The following is a 20,829-nucleotide window of genomic DNA, read 5'->3' as shown; positions in this document are numbered from 1 at the left end:
TGCAAATGTTACGAATTCATATTAGTAAGCCATCGTGGGAGGCTTGAGTTAATAAATAAGAATTTTCTTCTACTTATCAAACATGTTTTTTGAGTTGGGCACATGCATTCGTGACAACTGGTATCAAAACAGACTCAAATTTTCACTTATGTGGGACTCCCATGAGAAATATCATGATTAGCCTAAACCCAGATCAGTGTGAGAGTTATTTTTTTTATAGGTAAAGAGCGAGTGCAACACAATTCAATGGGGTAGAATGTCACACATTAGTAAGATGCGATGGGTCTTGGATTAATAAATAAAGACCTTCCGCCATCTATCAGTATGTCTTTTAGGTTAGAAACATGAGCTCGTAACACATGTATGATTCCAACATTGAATTATCCAATTGTGCAATTTATTGAGTTCAATTAGATTCATTGGATATGCATTCTAATTTTAATGCATTAATTGTGATAAGCAATATTGTTTATTAGCGCAATGTAGTCGATAGAGAGAATTATGAGGCTAACTCTCATTAATTAATTGATTAATTAATTAAATTTATGGTGTCTATTGGTACTAAAGAAAACCCTTTTATTAGGGATGAAACATAAAAAATTCTAAACTGGCATTAACTTTTTAATTAAATCCTAATCATTAATATTTCTACAAACACGATTAAATTTTAATAATATTTTAATATTTTTCGTTTTTTAAGAAAACACAGTAAAATCTCTACAAATTAATATCCTTGAGATCATGAAAATTTATTAATTAATTGAGATATTATTTAATCGATAAATTAATAATTTTTTTAATTTATTTATTAATTAATAAAAAATTAATTTATCAAGGTATTTTTTTTTCTTTCCAAAACATTCTTAATGCATGTATTGTGATTATGCAAATATTACCTAATTGTCGAATTATGAATTATCATTATTCTATATATTTGTTTAAAAAAAACAAGTTCATGAATATAATTAGTCTTATTAAATAGAAGCCATGAATTTTTCCATTTTTTCAACAAACTAAAATTACATTTGTTGTATACTTAATTAATATACTGCATGAACATTAAGTCAAGCAAAAACATCTAACATAAGATATCACAAATGATAAAACTAAACACAATAGCTTCTTATTTTAAAGGTGTAAAGAAATCAACAATGGCTGATGAAAAGTTAATGCACTAAAAAAAGTTAGAGATGAAGTCAAAGAAGACAGTAATTTTAAAAAGAAACAAGTAATATTAAAGTCATATTTTACAAAGGCTTCCTACTTGAGTCATGTATATATATAATTTTAATATATAAAGAGATTATTAATTTATATATTAAGTGGGACCTATGTAATTTTTTAAATGTATTATATTATAAATTTAACGAATTATTAATTTATCCTGTTAGTCTCAAGTTAGGATCAACCAAAAATATTATATAATCAAAATTATTGATTTATAGAGAATTAATTTATAAAACTTTTACTGTACATCTAAAATATTATTTGATTGATATTCTTGTAGAAGAGTTAGGTAGTAGCAGGTAATCTTATTTGTTTTTGGTTTGAACATGGTGTCAAGCCCACATATACACCACTTGAGCTAGCTTAATTATAAATTGATATTGATATTGATTTTAGCACGTGGACCTCAATAGTTGTAAAAGATTGTCTTTTTATTTTATTTTCTTTTCATTGTTTTCACCTCGATAGAAAATGACATAATGTTTAAAAAGTCTCTGAATTATCCCAAAAATTTTAAATAACTCTATTTTTTTTATTACATTTAATCACATTTTTTATATGTATTTTAAATTAAACAAGCCTTTATAACTAATGTTTAATTAATTGTCATTAATCAAAATATCACTTGTGATTTTATATTCACATGACTCTAACATGACGTTGATGTAAAGGGTGAAAAATCCACATTACTATGTAATTATCATGCCACATTAGTATACCATGTCATCATCAATTGTACTATATCAACATGTCACATTATCATCAATTATAATATATTAGTATATTAAGTTAGTACCACATGGTATAAAATGACAAATTGCATTTTGATTAAATCAATTATTAGTTATAAAGGTTTATTTGACTCAAAATAAAAGTATAAAGACTTATTTAGTTCAAAATAAAAGTATAAGAGCTTGATTGAACATAATAAAAATATAAGACTTATTTAAATTTTCTTAAATAAATTAAAATTTTTTTAAATATTATATAATAGAAAATTGTCTCAATGGAACAATATTCTTGGCTTTGCCATAACCACCACCATTGCTGTTAATTTATCTCTCTCTATCAATAATAACTACCATTTCAAAATATTTTTACCCATCGGACTCAAGTTTTTCTTGTGCATATTAATTTTTCGAAAATTGTTTTTGGAATCAAAACTCAGTGTGAAAAAGTTTCCGAGGACAGAAAAGGGGTGCCTTTGAACATGGAAATTAAACAAAGGCATTTCTAACTCAGTGTGGAAACATTTACCCATCGGACGTGAGATTTTCTCATTCATATTACTCTTATTTAATTCCCATGTTCAAAGGCACATCAATCAAACCAAGTTTTTCCTCTGGGATTTCATTTCAGATATTGTTATAAGATTCATTGCACTTTTGCCTTCGTATATATTATATTTACTAAGTCTATATCTAGAAGAGTCGTGCGAGGACCAAAGTTAACATTCTTCGTCTTCAAGACGGAATGAATGTCCTTTTTGGTTTGCTCAGTATGTGTGTTTATATAACAACATGTGGATGCATATTTGATTAATGATAGTATATTCCTATGTTAGACTGTTTTCAATTGTTAATGATCTCTAATGTAAAATTCAATGGCTTAATAAGACATTTAACATGTTTACCAGACACATATAATCAAATAACAATACCAAATTTGGAAAAGGTTAACTTTACCAGATATGGTAGAATTTTCCATGATCATATTTTCTGGCTTGATGTGCTAAGTTTACAATTCTAGCTTCTCAGGTTAATTTTGTTTCAAACAAATGATGAATGGTCAACGGAAAATTGCTGTTTCTTTTTTGAAATCATAGTCATTTTTTTTCCTTTTCAATTCAAAGAAGAAGATTGACATTGACACCATTAATGACTTGTAAAACTTCGTATTTAATCTTAACTGTTAAGATAATTATACAAATTATTTAATATATAAATAAGCAAACGTGTTAGACGGGATGTTGAAGATTGATCCTAAATTTTTTTTATAACTAAATTAATTTCTTATTACATGCATTGACACTTTTCAAATGATGCATTCTTTTTCTTCTTTTTAGTGCATACAATATTAAATTACACAATGAAAAATAATTATCTTTTCATCTAAAAAGATTTGACTATAAAATCTTAAGATGGTAGAGGCAACTGGATTTTTCTTCTTTGGACGCTATCTCTTGTTAAAGAAACAAAAATTCTTAAGAAAATAGGCACATTGATCACATGATTGCAGCCACCAAATACCCGTGAGAATAATAAGAGAGTGACACATTGTAGTCTGAAGACTCATCATCCGTACTTGGACCGTCAAGTGTAGACTATTCAACTACTCATCAACAGTCCAAATTAGTAAGATAGTGATTTAACTTCTCTGGATATGCTCAAGAATCTCTACCCAAATTTGTTGAAAAGAAGCAAGCAACTGCACCTTTTTGAGTGCTGACACAAGGATTCAAACAAGACCGCTGGGGACTCTTGAATCCACCAGCAGCATATATTTAATTCCAATTTGCAAACTCTACACCACTCTAATCTGTACTGGGTCGATGGTAGAATTCGATATTTCAAACCCCAAATTTTGAACTCATCATCACTATGCATGCATGTGCATGCATTCGAGGCAGACAGAAACAAAGAGGAAAAGCAAGCTTCGGCAACTTTTACCAAATATCTATTGAAGGATTATTATTCTATAATTAAACTTTACATATAAGAGAAAGATAATGTAGTCAAAAAGATAGAAAGAGATTTTGGCTGCGCAATTCTATTTCCAAACCTATATTCAACATGCAGTTACTGTACTAATCCAACCGTCTTTCAAAGTCCCATGAATGAGGCCAAAACAAAGGCGAATTGTTTTATTTAATTTCAATTCATTTGTCGAACAGAGTATTTTTGCTAATTGTAGATACTTGATTTTAGTTAATACTTATTCTCTAAAGAATTACGTTACAATATAATATTGTACAGAGAATAACCTGAACAAGTGAATGCTACTTCACGCAGAATAACTTAAACAAGTGAAACACTAATTCACACAGAACAACTAGAACAAGTGAAGTATTACTTAAAACAGAACAACTAGAATAAGTAAAGTACTACTCCATAAGGAACAACTAATACAAGTAGAACAGTTATTTCGAATAGAATAACCACTTCACTTGGATGACAGTGAAAACAACTCGTAATAAGTGGCAGAGTTCATGGGTTACTTTCATTTGGGATGTTTAAGAGAGTTTGGCTTAGTGGCTCAGATATGGCGGTAGTTAAAAGGTCTTCCTCTTAACCTTTTCTTGAAGTGCAAGTGTTTCACTCTCCTACTTTGTTCTCATATACCTATTCATGTACAGCTTTTTCTCTTGTACCTATTCTCGTACAGCTTCTTCTCTTGTACTTATTCTTGTACACCTCTTTTCTATTACCTTTTTACTTGAGAACAAGTCTTATTACATCCAATTACAGTAACGGTTACTCACATTAATGTTCTTCATAATAATATCATTCATTAGGTACATTAAAGCCTATTTTTGAGTAACCGCTACTTTTACTACTACATATAGAGCCTCACAATTCATTTAGAAGGCCCTTTCCGAGCTACCACATACTTAGCTTGAGAGCTTCCCTCTCTAAATTATCTTTTTAATTTCCTTCTATTCCCTAATTCTCTTATTGTTCTCTTTCACCTGCCACGACACTTAGTACTATAGGAACTGCTCCAATCTTCCTCTCCGCCACCTCCGATACATCCCTTACTTGTTTGCAACACTTCCTCTTCTTATCACAAGAACTCCATTTACACTAATTCATTTTTACTTGGTTATTTCTGTTTCTCCTCTCTCTTTGTACTGTTTTGACTCCCTCAATAAATTCAGCAATTAGACTAAGACTCAATAATTCTCTTATTCGAATGTTACCATTAACTCAAGAGTCTAGAATAGTCAAAATGGATCAATTCAATTCAAAAATTGAAATTTTCAAATTAGGATAAAGCTTTTGAGTGATTGTGATTGGATAAATGGAAAAATAGACTCAGAGAACGAGATAAATAAATAAGGTCTAACATTTACGCTGTTACGTTTTAATATTTTACTCATTCAATCTCTCATTTAAGATACGAGTTCAAATCTCTCTTCCCTGTTTTCCATTTCAATTTAACAATACAGTTGATCGGTATAGTTATTCAATGAGACTTAGGATAAACCCAAATCTAAACTCCTAACCTATATTTATATCCTTGCGTAGAGATACTGGTTGACGAGAGCAAGCAATGCTCTGTACAATAACGGAGCATTCTTTTTTTCTCTCTCACTGTCGAGACGGCCATTGTATGCAACTGGCTGAAAAATAAGCTAAGATGGTGCTGTTTCATGCCCAAGTGCTGAGAAAAGATCGGATAGATGGCCGGAGGACCAGCAGTTGCTGATATGTTGATTCCCAGGACAAGTCTCGTGCATGGAAGCCCAATTACCTGTAGGGAGTGAAACAGGGGAAAAGGTGGGATTGACCCTGTTTTGAACGGGGCACGGACCATATGCAGTCGTACAGTTTTTCCAGAGTGTTTAGGAGTTGTAATGAAAGTTGTAATACCGCTAGAGTACGATTATAGACTTAATCCGGTATTTACGTAATCTTACTTTCAATAATTATACGAAATTATAAAAATAAAGAGCTGTCTATGCTGAGATAGCAGCCCATACTTGCGGGTCCGACTTCATCCTGGATGGGATTAGACATGATTTTCTAGACCCAAGTCCGGTAAAAAAATATTTATAAAAATATTTATTATTATATTTATTCTCAGTTATGTTTAAAAATATTAAAATATTAATGTAAAAGTAACCCAAAGTACAAAGAAGGTGGTTTAGGCATGTTTTTATAAAAGAAGAAACAAATAAGTTATCAGCGATTACAAACTCTTCCTTTAAGTGCAACTTTATTAATTATTGCTTCAATACTTTGTATGAGAGAAACAGCTCCAAGAGGGAATTCAAAGTGGGACTGGATCAATGAGCAAGGAAGTAATGCCATATTTTGCAGCTTTGCCAACATGGGTGTAACCGTCTCCTTCTCTGTAAAGGACATCCATCACCCTTGCAAGGTTGAGACTACGATTCAGAACTGGTACTGGCATTTCTGTTGGTTTCAGGAACTCCTTGTTTACATCCTTCCAGGAACTCTCGATATGCTTGTTGAACTCATCGTATGCCTCTTGCGCTGATACTCCATATTGTTCCATGTAACACTCTATGGCTGAGCAATCGTCTTCTCTCCTTTGGTTAAACTGCCATCCATAGAAAAAATTTCTTGTTTGATTAGAAACTCTTATTGACGGTAGATAAGCTGCTCGTCCCGTCGAAGGCTTAAATTCAGGATAGTGTTAATCAAAAATTACTAATACTTGAATTCAAAACCTCTTGTTAACCTCTCACTGGTGTATGAAGACATTTTAACACATTAGAAATCAATTTCTTTGATCATAGCAATATACCTTGTGTTCGGCAATGTCATCCATGAACCTGCAAATAATTGTGGAAGCTCTGATGATATTTGGGTCCTTAGCTGCCCAATTAAAGGTCTCTTGGGTTACAACATCTCCCATGCCGATGAACGCTGTGATAGCAAGCATAGCATAGCCAGAGGTAGGCAATGCATTAGCCTTATACTCCTCGAACGTTGGCTTGTAATTTGCATGCATCCATTTGGCCTCAAGAAGGTAAGCTTGAGCAAGTCGTATCATCTGGGGCATGAAATCCAACAATTATTAATAATATTTCTCATTTATCAAAAACAAAAGTAATCGTCAATGATCGTACCGCCTTTTTTGCATATTCGACGCGATATTGTTTCCCTTCCTCCAACAGTTGTTCCATTTCTTCATAAACATCTAACAGTGCCTTATAGCTTATCTTCATGTAATCTGGAAGTTGATCAATGCATTTAATATCCCACCTGAAACACAATTTACAGGTTAATTACATGTCTAATAATACTCGTTGAGGATCATTAATTTATATACTTGTTGGAATGGATCTGATCACCTTTCAATTGCATCTGTATAGAGTATGAGCTCATCATATGTTCCATATGAATCATATGTATCATCCACAATTGAAGCCATGGCTATTACTTTGGTCAACATCCGTCTACCAAGAGAGTATTGGGTCTCAAAATACACTCCCATGATCCAAAAATAACCTTCAACCACTCTATCTCTTGCAAATGGTAGTTTTCTTGTAAAGTCTAAATCTTTCCACCACCTAAAACATCATAACCCCATTAGCACAATGTAACCTTCAGGATTTAATTTGTGAGTGAAAAGATTCAATATTGAGCAAGGAAATATAGTTTGTATGGGGCTCAAACACATACCTGCAGATCTCACTCAGCTCTTTCCTATGCAAAAGTTGCAACAAGTTGAAATCTATCTTTGCAAACTGCAGCAATGCTTTATTATGCGATTCATCATCTTGGTATAAGGAAATGTATCGCCTAGCTTCCACCCTTGGCAAGCCTCTTCGGATTGACTGCTTCAAAGCATGAGCAACGTGTTCTGATAAAGGATAGTCCAAAGTTGCTGCTGCAAGAGTTAGGTGAGTGGTGGTGAAAGAAATTGCTTCATCGAGTATATCTTCCCCGTGCACCCGCAGATAGGTAGCTTCGTAAAGTTCCAGCAATCCACGCACGTCACTGGTCAAGGATGACATGAAATTTCCTTTGTCGTCTTTGAACTTGTTGAATATGTCTGCTCAATCACCCAAAGTCATTATCAAACATTCTTGGTAGATTAATTGGATTAAGAGTTACTAGAAACAAAGATTACAAGTCTCAAGTTTGAATATTCAGATGAGACTTATGGAATTAAAAAAGTTACTTCTCATACCACAGGAAACATCAAACCCATGCTCTCTAAGTATTCTAAATCGAAGAGCTGTAGTGTAGAGATCATTGGCATCACTGTTGTCATGGTATATTTGTTCTAAAGCATCTTCAATCTCTTTCTCAAAATGGTAATTCACACCCAACCGTTGGACTGCATCAATAAGGGGCAGCTTTTGGTTTGAATTATCCATAGGTGCCACAAGCATCCTACTCACTTCTTCTTTCAATTCTTCATATTGTAGCTCAGTTGTAGTATCAATATCCTGCTCAATGATAAAAAAATTTTCTTATAAATAAAGGACCAAATAAAATAGAATCTCTCTCTTCTAAATAAATTTTACCAGAGAAAATCACTAAATATGAAATATAATAATAAGTGGTTACATTTACATTGATATATATTATCTTTCAAAAAAAAACATTTATATATAGTAAATAGGTATATTTTGTACATTGATAATTTGATTAAAAGTTTACAAACTATTTTTAAAAAAAAACTAAATTTCATTCATTGAATTGCGATAGGCACCGATTACAAATATGCCAAGAGAGTCTGCTGCTACAACAAACCCAGCTGCAAACTCTTAACGACATAAATTACAAACTAGTTTATCTAAATACATATTATGTAGTTAAAAATTTATTATCAAGATTTTTTACGATTAAATAGATATGTAATTAACAAATACGTAAATTACCTTCAGCCATATATGAATTTAATTAATATAGGTGTATAAGATAATATGTTTATTATGTTAAAAAACAAAAAATATTCATAAAAAATAAAAACCATCAAGAAAATAAGAATAAATCTTAAAATATCATGAATGTAATAAGTTTTCTTGCATATTGGACCTTAAAATTTTCACAATTTGAAGAAAAAAAACAAGTTTTATATATACCTTTTCAGGACAAGTGAGGAAAACATCTCCCCAAATGCCAGGATGAAAATCGGCCTTGGGGCGGTTTTCCATATTGGAGGATATGGCATTATGGGTTGAAGCAAGAACTTGAGAAACTTGTGAAGCCATTATTCTCTTGATGGGGTATGCTAGTGTTGGAAGCAGAGTTCAAGGGATAATTTGGTGCCTTTGCTACTCCTTAATCAACACAGATTTGTGTGAGGCTAAGTGTGCAATTGCTGCATGAATTTATAGACACAAGATTGCCCACCAAGTCAAGACAATACAACGTTAAATGAAGAAAACTACTAACAAAACATGTCAGGTGTGGAAGGAATGCAAATAGAGAGAAAAGTCCTTGAAATGCTTTTGTTTGTTCTTTTCTTCCATGATGATGTCTGCAACAATGAGGTCAGCGGTCTCTGTGACCAATCTTGTACTGACATTTGCTTATTTAAATTTCTTTGGAAACCAGCGGTGGTGGCAAGTTTTCAAGGCCTTTTACCGTTAAGCATGCATGCGGAAAAAACTTCAATGTAATGCATAAATATATATAATATGATTTCATTGATAATCAAAGAAAATCTTGATAATCTTTTCTTCAGAATATTCAAACCAAAGAATTATATTATTCCATTGATAATCTTGTCATAAAGCTAGCCACTGCCACGTTTTTAGTTTGAAAAGGTGTCAAGTCAAGAAATGTCAAAGTGCAAGGCAGGACACCTCTTATGTTACTTTAATTATAAGTAATTGATATTGACACTGATTTTAGCACGTGGATCTTAATAGTTGAACAAGTTTTTGTCTTTTTTTGTTTTTCCTTTTTTCCACCTTCACTATTTATTATAAAACAATAAATCACAAATTAAAATGTTGTAAAAGAAACCTAAGAAATAATTTTATATAATATATGTAAGATATTTAACTTTGGATCCCATTTTAGAAACATTGTCTCAATAGAGCGATATTCTTGGTTTTGCCATAGTCACCACCGTTGCTGTTAATAATTTACCTCTCTATCAGTAGTAATTACCATTTCCAACTTCAAAAACACTGTAAAATTTTGAAAAGAATTTACCCATCAGACTGGACTTTTTCTCATGCAGATTATCAGTGTGGAAAAGTTTCCGACCACAGAAGGGAGGAGGAGCTGCGAATGCTTTACTTAATTTCCATGTTCAAAGGCAAACCAACTCAACCAAGAATTTTCCATGGATTTCTTGTCAGATATTGTTAAAATTCATTGTACTCTTGCCGTCATGCTAAAGAATTTAAGTTATATATATATTCAAATACATATATATTTAACTTTATATCCAGAAAAGATGTGCGAGGACCAAAGTTTCCTTAAAATCAAATACATATATATTCAACAACTTTCTATATGTGTCTTGGTTTAGGTTTGTAGTGGTCAATTTCACTGACATTGATCTTTGATTTTTCATGCACCCTTCTATACGCTAATAAAATCTTAAAAAGTGTTTGAGGTACACTTATTAGTAAAACTCATACATGGTATTTTAATGAAATTATTTTATCAAATTTAATTTTTATAATAGACTTTGATAATTAAGATAAATCAAAAGTATAAAACAAGATTACTTGAACATTTGGTCTAATAATAAGTATATATATTTTTCTTATTCAAAAAGTTAGAGTTCGAATTCTAGACTATTTCCTTAACCATTCAAATTTACTGCAGCAACTGTGAAGGACAGCAATATATATACACCAACTAACCTGAAATCTAAACTATATCTCATAGACTTACAGAATCTATCTCGAAAGATAAAACAACTTATCAATCACAAAAGCAAAACAATCTATTTACTTGGACATTTTTCACCAAAATTAAAAACTTTGATTTAAGAGATCTGTTCTGTGTACGGCTTCATTGTTTAGAATCTTGGATTGAGATATAACTAGAAGCTTGGTTAGGCTAAGATTGAGATATATATTGCCTTTGTTTAGGATCTTTAAGGGTGGGAGGGGGTATTTTGTTGCAATCAAGGAATCATGGAACCATCCTTTTCATTTTGATGCAATCATGAAACCATCAAGCAGGGAAAATACAAATAAACTTACAACCAAATACAAACAAAAAAAAAACACAACAAAACAGAAACAAATACAGTTGAAAACTTGAAAAGACCACCAATTTCTCATTGCTAACAGTTTCTATTTTGGGTTTAGAGATATAGTGGGTAATTGCTTTATCAAATTCACTTTACTTGTTGGCGTCAATGTCAGAATTCCAAGGCATTCAATTGTCGTTTTAAGTAAAAAACATACGAACCTTCAAACTAAGAATATTAATAGAGAAAATGTTAATGAAATTATCTTATCAAATTTATTTTTTTATTAAATTTGATAATTAAGATAAATCAAAAGTATAAAATACAATTATTTGAATATTTGATTTAATAAAAAGGATATATTTTTTTATTCAAAAAAGTTAAAATTAAAATTCTCGATTATTTTCTTAACCACGCAAACTACAACAACCATGAAAGACAGTAATATATATATATATATATACACACACACACCAACTAACCTGAAATCAAAACTATGTTTCATAGACTTGCATAATTTATCTCGGAAGATAACAGAACTTATCAATCCCAAAAACAGAACAATTTATTTACTGGAACATTTTTCACCTAAATTAAAAATTTAGATTTCAAAGGTCTGTTCTCTGTATAGTTTCATTGTTTAGAATCTTGGATTGAGATATAACTAGAAGCTTAGTTTTTTTTCATTTTAAAAGGTATAACTAGAAGCTTAGTTAGGCAATGATTGAGATATAAAGTGCTTTTGTTTAGAATCTTTAAGGGTGGGAGGGGGGGATTTTGTTGCAATCAAGGAATCATGCAACCATCATTTTCATTTTGATGCAATCATGAAACCATCAAGCAGGGAAAATAAAAAACTTACAATCAATTACAAACCAAAAAAACACAACAACTACAGTTGGAAAACTAGAAAAGACCACCAATTTCTCCTTGCTAACAGTTTATAATTTTTAGTGTAGAGATAAAATGGGCAATTGCTGTATCAAATTCACTAAAATTATTGGTGTCAATATTAGAACTTCGAGGTATTCAATTGTCGTTTTAAGTCAAAACACATGCAAACCTTCAAACTAAGAATATTAACATAGAAAATGTCACCTAGTGGTAGGCCCTTTCCAGAGGGACTGTCCTTTCTTGTTTCGTTTCTCTTTACTTTTCAATGTATAGTTCTGGACATCCCATCTATATTCACTAGCTTCTGATGAGATAATATCTTTTAGGAAACCAATCCCAAATTGTTAAGCTTTTCTTCTCCAAATTAATTGCTCAAATCAGCATACAAACAGCAGTGCAGCATCCAGGAAGGGCCATAGCCTGGAAAACTAGTTTTTTAATTGTTAATCAATACTCACATGTGAAATTAAACTCCACACGTGTAAAATGGATAGTAATGAACAGTACCTGCTTTATACAATCAAACAACAATATAAATTGGGAAAAGTAACATTACCAGAGATGGTAGAATTTTCCAAGATTATTGGCTTGATGAGCTTTGTTCAAAATTCTACCTCAAATCATAGTCATTATGTTTGTTGAGATGCTGGCCTTGCAATTCAAAGAAGGAGATTGACATTGGCACCATTAAAACCTTTTTTGAACTTCCAACTTCATCTTAACTTGCAGTAAAAGACTACTTAAATTAATTGTAAATTTAAATAAATAAACAAATTTGTGAGACTGGATATTATCTCTTCAATGTTAAATTACTTAATAAAAGCGATCATCTCTTCATCTCTAAAGATTTAAATCCAAAATCTCTGAATTAAGATCTCAAATTTGAGAGTATAGGCTACATAGTGGCTATTGTAAGATGGTAGAGGCAACTGGATTTTTCTTCTTTGCGTGCTTATGATCTCTTGTGCAGTCCATAGAAAATCTTATTGGTATCAAAGCTGATACATAGTCTGGTTATTGAACCAGTGGAAGAAAATGCATGGAAAAACCAGCAAGGTTCTGGTCCATATAAATTGATAAACCCAGGCCAGAAACATAACAAAGAAAAACATATTACACCAAATTTCCAGACCAATGGAAAAGTTTTCTGGAAAGTTAAAAAGAGGAAAAAGAAAATAGGCACATTGGTGACATTGCAGCAACTAGAAACTACTACAAGTCCTCACAAATTTGAATATTACCAGTGTGAATTATGAGAAATTAACGCCTAGATATCTGGAGAATTATCAACTAGACTAAGAACAATATCGAGTATTGAAAAGTCCTAACTGTTCATTGATTCCTCAAGAGGCCGAATAGTCAGACTAACTTCTCTGGATATAGCAACGATTTCTACCCCAAATTCGTTGAAAAGAAGCAAACGCATGCTCCTTCGAGCCTTGACACAAGCACATTCAAATAAGACCGCTGGTGACTCTTGAATGCAGCAGCAGCAGAATATCAATGTTCTTAATTCACATTTTAAACACCACACTACCCTATCAGTATTGGGTCGATGCTAGAAAGTGATACTTCAAACCCCAAACTTTGAACCTATCAATACTGCATGTGCATTGCAGGTAGACAGAAACAAAGAGGACAAGCATGCTTGGGCAACTTTTAAAACCAAGGATCAATTAAAGTGAAGAATTACTATCATTTTATATATATTATCAAAGAAGAAAAAGATTTTGGCTGCGGAATTCTGTTTCCAAGCCTTGCAAATTCTCACCTATATCTTCAACAGTTACTTGTGTATCAAATCTTCCTTTAAAGTCCCAAGAATGAGGCCCAAAGAATGGCAAATTATGTGATTTAATTTCAACTTATTTGTCAAACTGGGCTTACGTGAGGATGTCTGCTCTGTTTACTTCTGTTTTCTTTAGTGATAAGGCCGGTTTGGAATCAGTTTAAGTTTGCTCTCCATTTTCTTCACCTTCCCTCTTTTACCTTTCTCTTTCCTTTAGTCTTTTCCCTAGACGCAATAGTGTTTCCAATACGTCTCTAGTTGGAATGAGACGACGACTCAACTGGTCAATATCGATCGATTCAATCCCAAAATTGAAAATTTTCTGATAAAGATAGGCTTTGATTGATTCAAATTGAAGAAAAAAAGAATCAATTTTAGACTTGAAGAAAGAGGTTCAATCAGTAAGATAATTTGTATGTGATTACATTTTAATATTTGACTCGATAATACATGTATGTATCCAATTTTTCATTTAAGAAACTACATCGCATCCTCTAGTTCTTAAAACAAAAAATGTTACTCTTTTAAATTTTATGAATATATTTGTCCGATGAGAATAATTATTACATAAAACTCGATTTTAAATGAATTAGGACTCAAAACAATTATTTTAAACCGAATTCATTACTCCTAAATCATTATTTCAACTCCTCATAGGAATAGTTATAAAAGTTAGTCAAGAAAATCAATTTTGAATGGGCAATTCTGTTTTTGCATAATTTAACAAATTCATTCTTAGATTAAGGGGATAGAATATAATGCTTTTGGCATCTTTTTCTTGTGCCAGCAACTATCCACAGCAAGAAGGCCAACTTTGATGCCAAGCAGTGCCAAAATAGGTGCATGATGGTGACTATTTCTTGCTATTGGAAATTAAACGCTTTTTGTGGAAAAAGTAGATTAAGAATAATCAAAGCAATTGGAAATTACAAGTGAACGAAAACCCAAGTAACAACAAAGCACACACTAATGAAAACTAACTAGAAGACACTTGAACTTGGCTAATTGCCTAACAAGTAATAAGAACATTCGCCACCTTTATTCTATAAAAGCAGACACTCACTAGATTTATTTCATGCAAACACTGGTTCCATTCTTCAATCAAATCGGGATTGGGTCAATCAACAAGGATGTGATGCTAGTTTTTGCTGCTTCCCCAACATTTGTGTATGCATCTTCGTCCTTGTAAAAGAGATCGAGTACCCGTGTCAGGTTGAGAATTCGATCAAGAGCTTGCTCTGGCACTACTGTTGGCATGAAGAACTCTTCGTTTATATCCTTCCAAGCATTCTTGATTTGCTTGTCAAACTCCTTGTATGCCTCTTGCTCTGGTACCTCGTATTGCTTCATGTAGCACTCCACGGCAGAGGCAACATGCCCTCTCTCTTGCTCAAACTACATTCACAGAATTTCCAAACAAATATAGCATAAACTCACAATTCCGATCTATTCAGAAAAGTTTTCCTGTGTTCATAGGTTGGACTACTTATTAAGCCTGCAGTCTAGCCCAACTAGGACTGGGCCTTGAACATTATTTATAAGACTCAAGCTCGGCCCAACTTGACAATATTTTAATAAATAATTTATTTTATTTTAAAAATATATTTGAAGATATTAAAATATTATAATATAAATTTATTTTTAATATTTAATAATAAGTCTAACTTCAATGATAGGTCGAACTTAAATTTTTAAAATATCAACCAAACTTGGTTCAGTTTGATCCAACTTATGAAAACCTCTATTCACGACAAGTCATTAAAGGAAAGGTTTTCATCTCATAATAATTAGAACCCTTTATCAAAAATCATAAAGATTTTGGCAATGAAATAGAAGATTTTGCAACAAACTTGCAGCTAAATTAATTTTAATTTTCTCATAGACAAGCAAATATTGATACCTTGTGGGTAACTATATAGTCCATCAGCCTACAATTATTGTTGAAGCTCTAAGAATCTTTGGGTCATGAAATGCCCAAACAAAGGTCTCTTTTGTTATGGTATCGTCCATGCCAACAAAAGATGTAACTGTAAGCATTTTATAAGTACAGGATACTAATGCAATTGACATATACTCCTCCAGCTTTGGTATGTAATTTTCATGGAGCCATTTGGCCTCAGCATAGTAGGCTTGAACTTGTTGTTTCATCTATAAGGAACGCAAAAAACTAACAAAAATCAGCTAACACAAGACTAATTTAGTCATTGATTGCAGAGTATATTCAAGAAAAGTATAGATGATAGAGGGTTGGTGACAATATACTGCTTCTTTGGCAAGTTGGACCCGGTATGATTTTCCTTGCTTGGTCATCAGTTCTTCCATTTCTTTATAAACATCTAAGAGTTCCCTGCAGAACAATTTCATGTAGTCCGGAAGTTGATCGACGCAGCTGATATCCCACCTGCATGTCATTCAATTCAAATGGTTATGTCCATATTTCAGTCAAATTTTGAAGTAAAGGTTGATGTTTGGAAATAATTAACCTCTGAATTGCATTTGTAAGGATTTCAAGTTCTTCATGTGTGCCATATGCATCATATATATCATCTAGAATTGATGTCAGGGAGAGTACTTTGGTCATGAACGTTCTAGCAATCGAATATTGGGGTTCAAACTACACTCCCAATATCCAAAAGTAACATTCGACCAATCTGTCACGTGCAAAAGGAAAATTGCTTTGGAACGTTTAAGCCTTTCCACCTCCTGAAATAAGATAATCGGCACTATTATTGGTAAATAGAACTAGACTTCAGGTAAGGGTACGTTTTGCCAGCTCTATTACTAAATGTAGGCAACAGCAATTACCTATATATCTCACTTATCTCGTTCTTGCGCAAATGCTGTAACAACTTGAAGTCTAGCTTTGCGAACTGCAATAGATTATCGTCTTGCTTACCATATCCCTCGTACATGGAAATGGAGCTCCTAGCAACCAACCTTGGCAAGCTCTTGCGGAGGGGCCTCTTCAGAGCATTAGTGATTTGTGTCGAGAGAGGATACTCTACCATTGTTTCTGCCGACTTTAGATGAATGGTGGTAAAAGCAAGAGCTTCTTCAAGTATATTTTCTCCATGCACTCGCAGGTGCGCAGCTTCATACAATTCTAGCAAGCCTCTCACATCACTAATCAAGGATGCCTTGAAATTTCCTTTCTCATCTTTGAACTTGTTGAACAAGTCTGCTCAATTACCAAAGGTATTTGAAAAAGGATTAGTAAAGGAAGAAACCGAGAAGCCCCTAATACATATAATAGAGGTTTAATTTTTTAGAGAAATTGGTGCATTGGCTTTTAACAAATTAAGGCATGTATACCGCAATGAACATTAAAGCCATGCTCTCTAAGCAATCGAAATCGAACAGCTGTAATGTAGAGATCATCATCTCTCTCAACATTGGAATCATTATATATAGTTTCTAAGGCATCGTCAATCTCTTTCTCAAAATGGTAAGCCACACCTAGGCGCTGGGCATTGTGTCATGAGTTGAAGCAGGGTTTGCATAGATTTGAGAAGACATTTGCTTGGTGGTATTGAAATGGTGTAATTCGGTTTACAGCCTTGAGTGCTAACTCTCAGATAGAGTTTTGTGTGATCCAAATGCTTATTAGTTGCATGTATTTATAAGTACTCAATAGATGATGTCCATCCGAACCCAATTAAGATCTCGTGCCACAGTACACTCCTTCTGTTGGATGGTCTCATCCTACATCAAATTAAGTCATAAATTTAACGTGACCTTTTCATTAGCATTGCTTTTAGATTGAATTTCTAATAAGCTATAGTAAGTTCGTTTGTTTCTGTTGATAATAGTGAATCCACATGTGATGTGTTGAGTGATATTATTTTATATCAGTTGAGTTGGATGATTAGGTTTTCTAATATGCCCAATATCCGTGGACCCCCTCGAATGTAAATCCTAAGATTATGTTTCAAAGTTGCAATCATAAATAGAAGAAAGGGGTGCCTTAGTTAGGCTAATTAATACACATGCTATGCATGCGGTCTTGTTAATATAATTGAGGGAAGAAGATTATTACTTGTTAATACAATTGAGGGAAGAAGATTAATTTTCTTTAAAGGAAAGAAGAGTTTATTATCAGCCAATATTTAGATAATACAATTTTCAATAGTTTCAGTTAAAATTACAGTCAACTTATTACATTAAAACGAAAATAATAACAATTTTTTACTTGAACTGTCATTTTTATTAATAAAAAAACTTAAACAACGTCACATTTTAAAACACAAAATTGGAAAGAAAAGCACTTAAAATAAAATGTCTTAAAAAAAATAAAACATATTATATTACATTAAAATACATTTTTTTATATAAAATTATAAGCGTTTGGATGTTTAAATCACTCACAAATAATCGCCAATGAAAGACCAAGCTCCATATATGTGCCCATCACCAACTCATATTGAACATTGCTTGATTGTTAAACATTCATTTTCACTAATATATTCGTAAAGTGATTAATCTTCATATGGATCTGCTTATATTTAACTTCACCAATCATCTTATGTAATCTGTGAATATCAGTAAAAACATTTCACAAAATTCATGATTTAGTATCCGCATTAATAACCCATCAAATAGCAACACAAGAATCTGATTCAATCACCAAAGATTTGGTGCCTTTCCATGAAGAAGCAACAAAAAAATGTAAAGCATTTCTAACAGCTACAATTTCAGCAATGACTTAATTTGGACACATGGTCTTCGTGAACCTTATCCCCAGCGAACACTACTTTAATACAAAGTTATGCTTTTTGGCATTTGATTGGTCTTAGATTAATATATAGATTCACCTTGATTCTTAAGCAGATATGTTTTCTCTCTTTTTGTTAACTAATGAACTAATTCAAGCTTTTCACCTGTAATCATAGCTTTTATGTTTCCTATTATATATTCTTATATATTTTAGTGCCCACCACAACTAACAAATTTAGACTCTCTTTGATTCTATTTTTGTTTTTTTAAAAAAAAAAAAAAGCATGTCATTTTTGTTTTAATTACAACACAATTCTTTTTTATGAAAAATGTGGACTTTCAATCATTGGACTAGATATGATTTCACTTCCTTGCTCATCATCACTTTCTCCAAATATTTTTTTTCATAAACATTATAGCTCGAACTGCAACTTTGTAAATGAAATCAACTGATAGTTCTCTACTAGCTATAAATATCATGCACTTAATCTATGCATAATCATGATTTTGTTCAAGTCTTAATTTTCAGTTCAAAAATTATTGAGTTCACAATCAAGCATATATATATAGTCATTATTTTGTTCAAATAGTGGCTTTTAATTAGTTCAAAGAAGATGATTCACGTTAACACCATTACGTAGCATACCATTGTACTTAGAATAAATAGAAGATAAACTATATCTCTATTATCAATATAGTGATTTTCAATTTAAAAATTTCACTGTTGGTGCATAAGATAATAATATATTATCAGTATTAACAAATCCTTTTAAAGTTAATAATAATTAGCTAATCTCCTTAAAGTAAAAAGGGAAATTGACCAAAAAGATTTTATTAATTTATTGCAAGTGAAATAATTGTTGTTATAATTTTAGAACATCACCCTAGGTTACTTTGATTGCAATAGTTGAAGTTGACAGCGTAAACAATTGTTATTATTAGGTGCTATTAGTTAATAATTTATATCAATTAACTGACACTATCGGATTTTATTTTTCTTCTACCAATCTCTCATAGACGAAACTGCAACACTCTTCTTGTCGTCAAGACCACCTTGTCATGTGTAGCTTCCTTGAGAAATTATTAATACATTTCATATATTTTTGCAATATCTCGCACCACCCAGAAATTATTTATCACTCACCATGTGCAACAGTGTAATATGACAAAAAAAAGTGTTAAAACTTCTAAAGCAATCACGATATATATACTCCCACATCCTCACAAAGCCATGCTGTGATTTAAAAAAGTGGCAATTTACTTTAGATTTAAAAAAGTTCTACAACGAGTTAAGGCTTACCGCAGTGAACATTAAAGCCATGCTGTCTTGGCAATCGAAATGGAAGAGATGTAATGCAGAGATCATTGCCATCACTATTGCAATCACGATATATAGTTTCTAAAGCATCTTCTATCTCTTTCCCAAAATGATAAGCCACACCTAATTAAGTAGTTACTAATAAATTATTACCAAAGAAAGCATAAGCTAAAGAGTTACCAAGTGTTTAAATAATTGAAAATCATATAATTAAAAAAAAAAAGTATAGCATACCATTTCAGGACATGTGAGGAAAAGATCTTCCCAAATGCTAGGAGGGAAATTGGTCAAGTGACGATTCTCAGTGGACTTGGCATTATGATCATCAGAGGAAATAGAAGCAGGTTTTGAGCAAAGTTTTGAAGATATTTCATTTTGTTAAAATACTTTTAATTTTTAATTTCTAATCATAATTTCATGTAAATTTATTTATTTTTAAAATAAACAATTCATCTAAAAAAAATATTTTGCTAGACACATAAGTTCAACCATTAATTTATCGTTAATATTTTCTTTAGTTAGATGATATAATAATATTAAAATGATAAATTTACTTTTCATTAATTTTAAAAATTATCACATTATGTAAATTATAATTTTTTTATTAAAAAAAAACCTCTCAGGTGCTTCCCAAGGAGCACCAATCTGGGGAACACCCAACCTGGTGCTCCTTCGGAACAGAGGGAGCAAAGATGGTTGCTTCACAAGGAGCACAAACCCAATGCTTAGTGGGGAGCACCAAATCTGGTGTTCACTGAAAAATCCAGTCAAATCTGAATCGGATGCGACCACGGGGTAGCCAATCGAGATAAAGAACATCATCGCTCGATTTACAAAAGTTAAAAAAAAAAACATTTTAAACATTTCAATTTAAATATTAACATTATTTAATTGTTTAGAACAAAGTGTCCATTTTATAAACTAAAGAATTATATGTAATTATGGTTAAAAATTAAGAGTAATAATAACTCATATGAACCATACGGGTTGAGTACCCGTAGATACCCCGTGTAATAATAACTCC

The 20,829-nt window shown here is 32.0% G+C and overlaps 3 protein-coding genes across 3 annotated transcripts; all 3 read right to left on the bottom strand.

Annotated features, from left to right (window-relative positions):
* Positions 1–6,078: 6,078 nt before the first annotated feature.
* Positions 6,079–9,211, bottom strand: LOC18593708 ((+)-delta-cadinene synthase isozyme A-like). The gene is made up of 7 exons (XM_007021058.3): positions 9,014–9,211; positions 8,113–8,374; positions 7,602–7,974; positions 7,271–7,489; positions 7,046–7,181; positions 6,721–6,969; positions 6,079–6,513 (listed from the first exon to the last, which is right to left on the bottom strand). Exons 1-7 carry the CDS (start codon positions 9,140–9,142, stop codon positions 6,220–6,222), a joined length of 1,662 nt encoding a protein of 553 aa, XP_007021120.3. The 5' UTR covers positions 9,143–9,211; the 3' UTR covers positions 6,079–6,219.
* Positions 9,212–14,863: 5,652 nt separating this feature from the next.
* On the bottom strand, positions 14,864–15,730 carry LOC18593706 (sesquiterpene synthase 2-like). Its single transcript, XM_088808201.1, has 2 exons — positions 15,675–15,730; positions 14,864–15,169 (listed from the first exon to the last, which is right to left on the bottom strand). Exons 1-2 carry the CDS (start codon positions 15,696–15,698, stop codon positions 14,876–14,878), a joined length of 318 nt encoding a protein of 105 aa, XP_088664327.1. The 5' UTR covers positions 15,699–15,730; the 3' UTR covers positions 14,864–14,875.
* LOC148761447 ((+)-delta-cadinene synthase isozyme XC14-like) lies at positions 15,698–20,627 on the bottom strand. Its single transcript, XM_088808253.1, has 5 exons — positions 20,422–20,627; positions 19,788–19,861; positions 16,580–16,952; positions 16,037–16,175; positions 15,698–15,922 (listed from the first exon to the last, which is right to left on the bottom strand). Exons 1-5 carry the CDS (start codon positions 20,625–20,627, stop codon positions 15,698–15,700), a joined length of 1,017 nt encoding a protein of 338 aa, XP_088664379.1.
* Between the last annotated feature and the right edge of the window lie 202 nt (positions 20,628–20,829).

Source organism: Theobroma cacao, chromosome 7 (genome assembly GCF_053813885.1).
Source record: "Theobroma cacao isolate CCN51 chromosome 7, ASM5381388v1, whole genome shotgun sequence".
Classification (NCBI taxonomy): domain Eukaryota; kingdom Viridiplantae; phylum Streptophyta; class Magnoliopsida; order Malvales; family Malvaceae; genus Theobroma; species Theobroma cacao.
The sequence above is the reverse complement of the archived record's forward strand: the minus strand, read 5'-3'. Positions and strand labels throughout refer to the sequence as shown.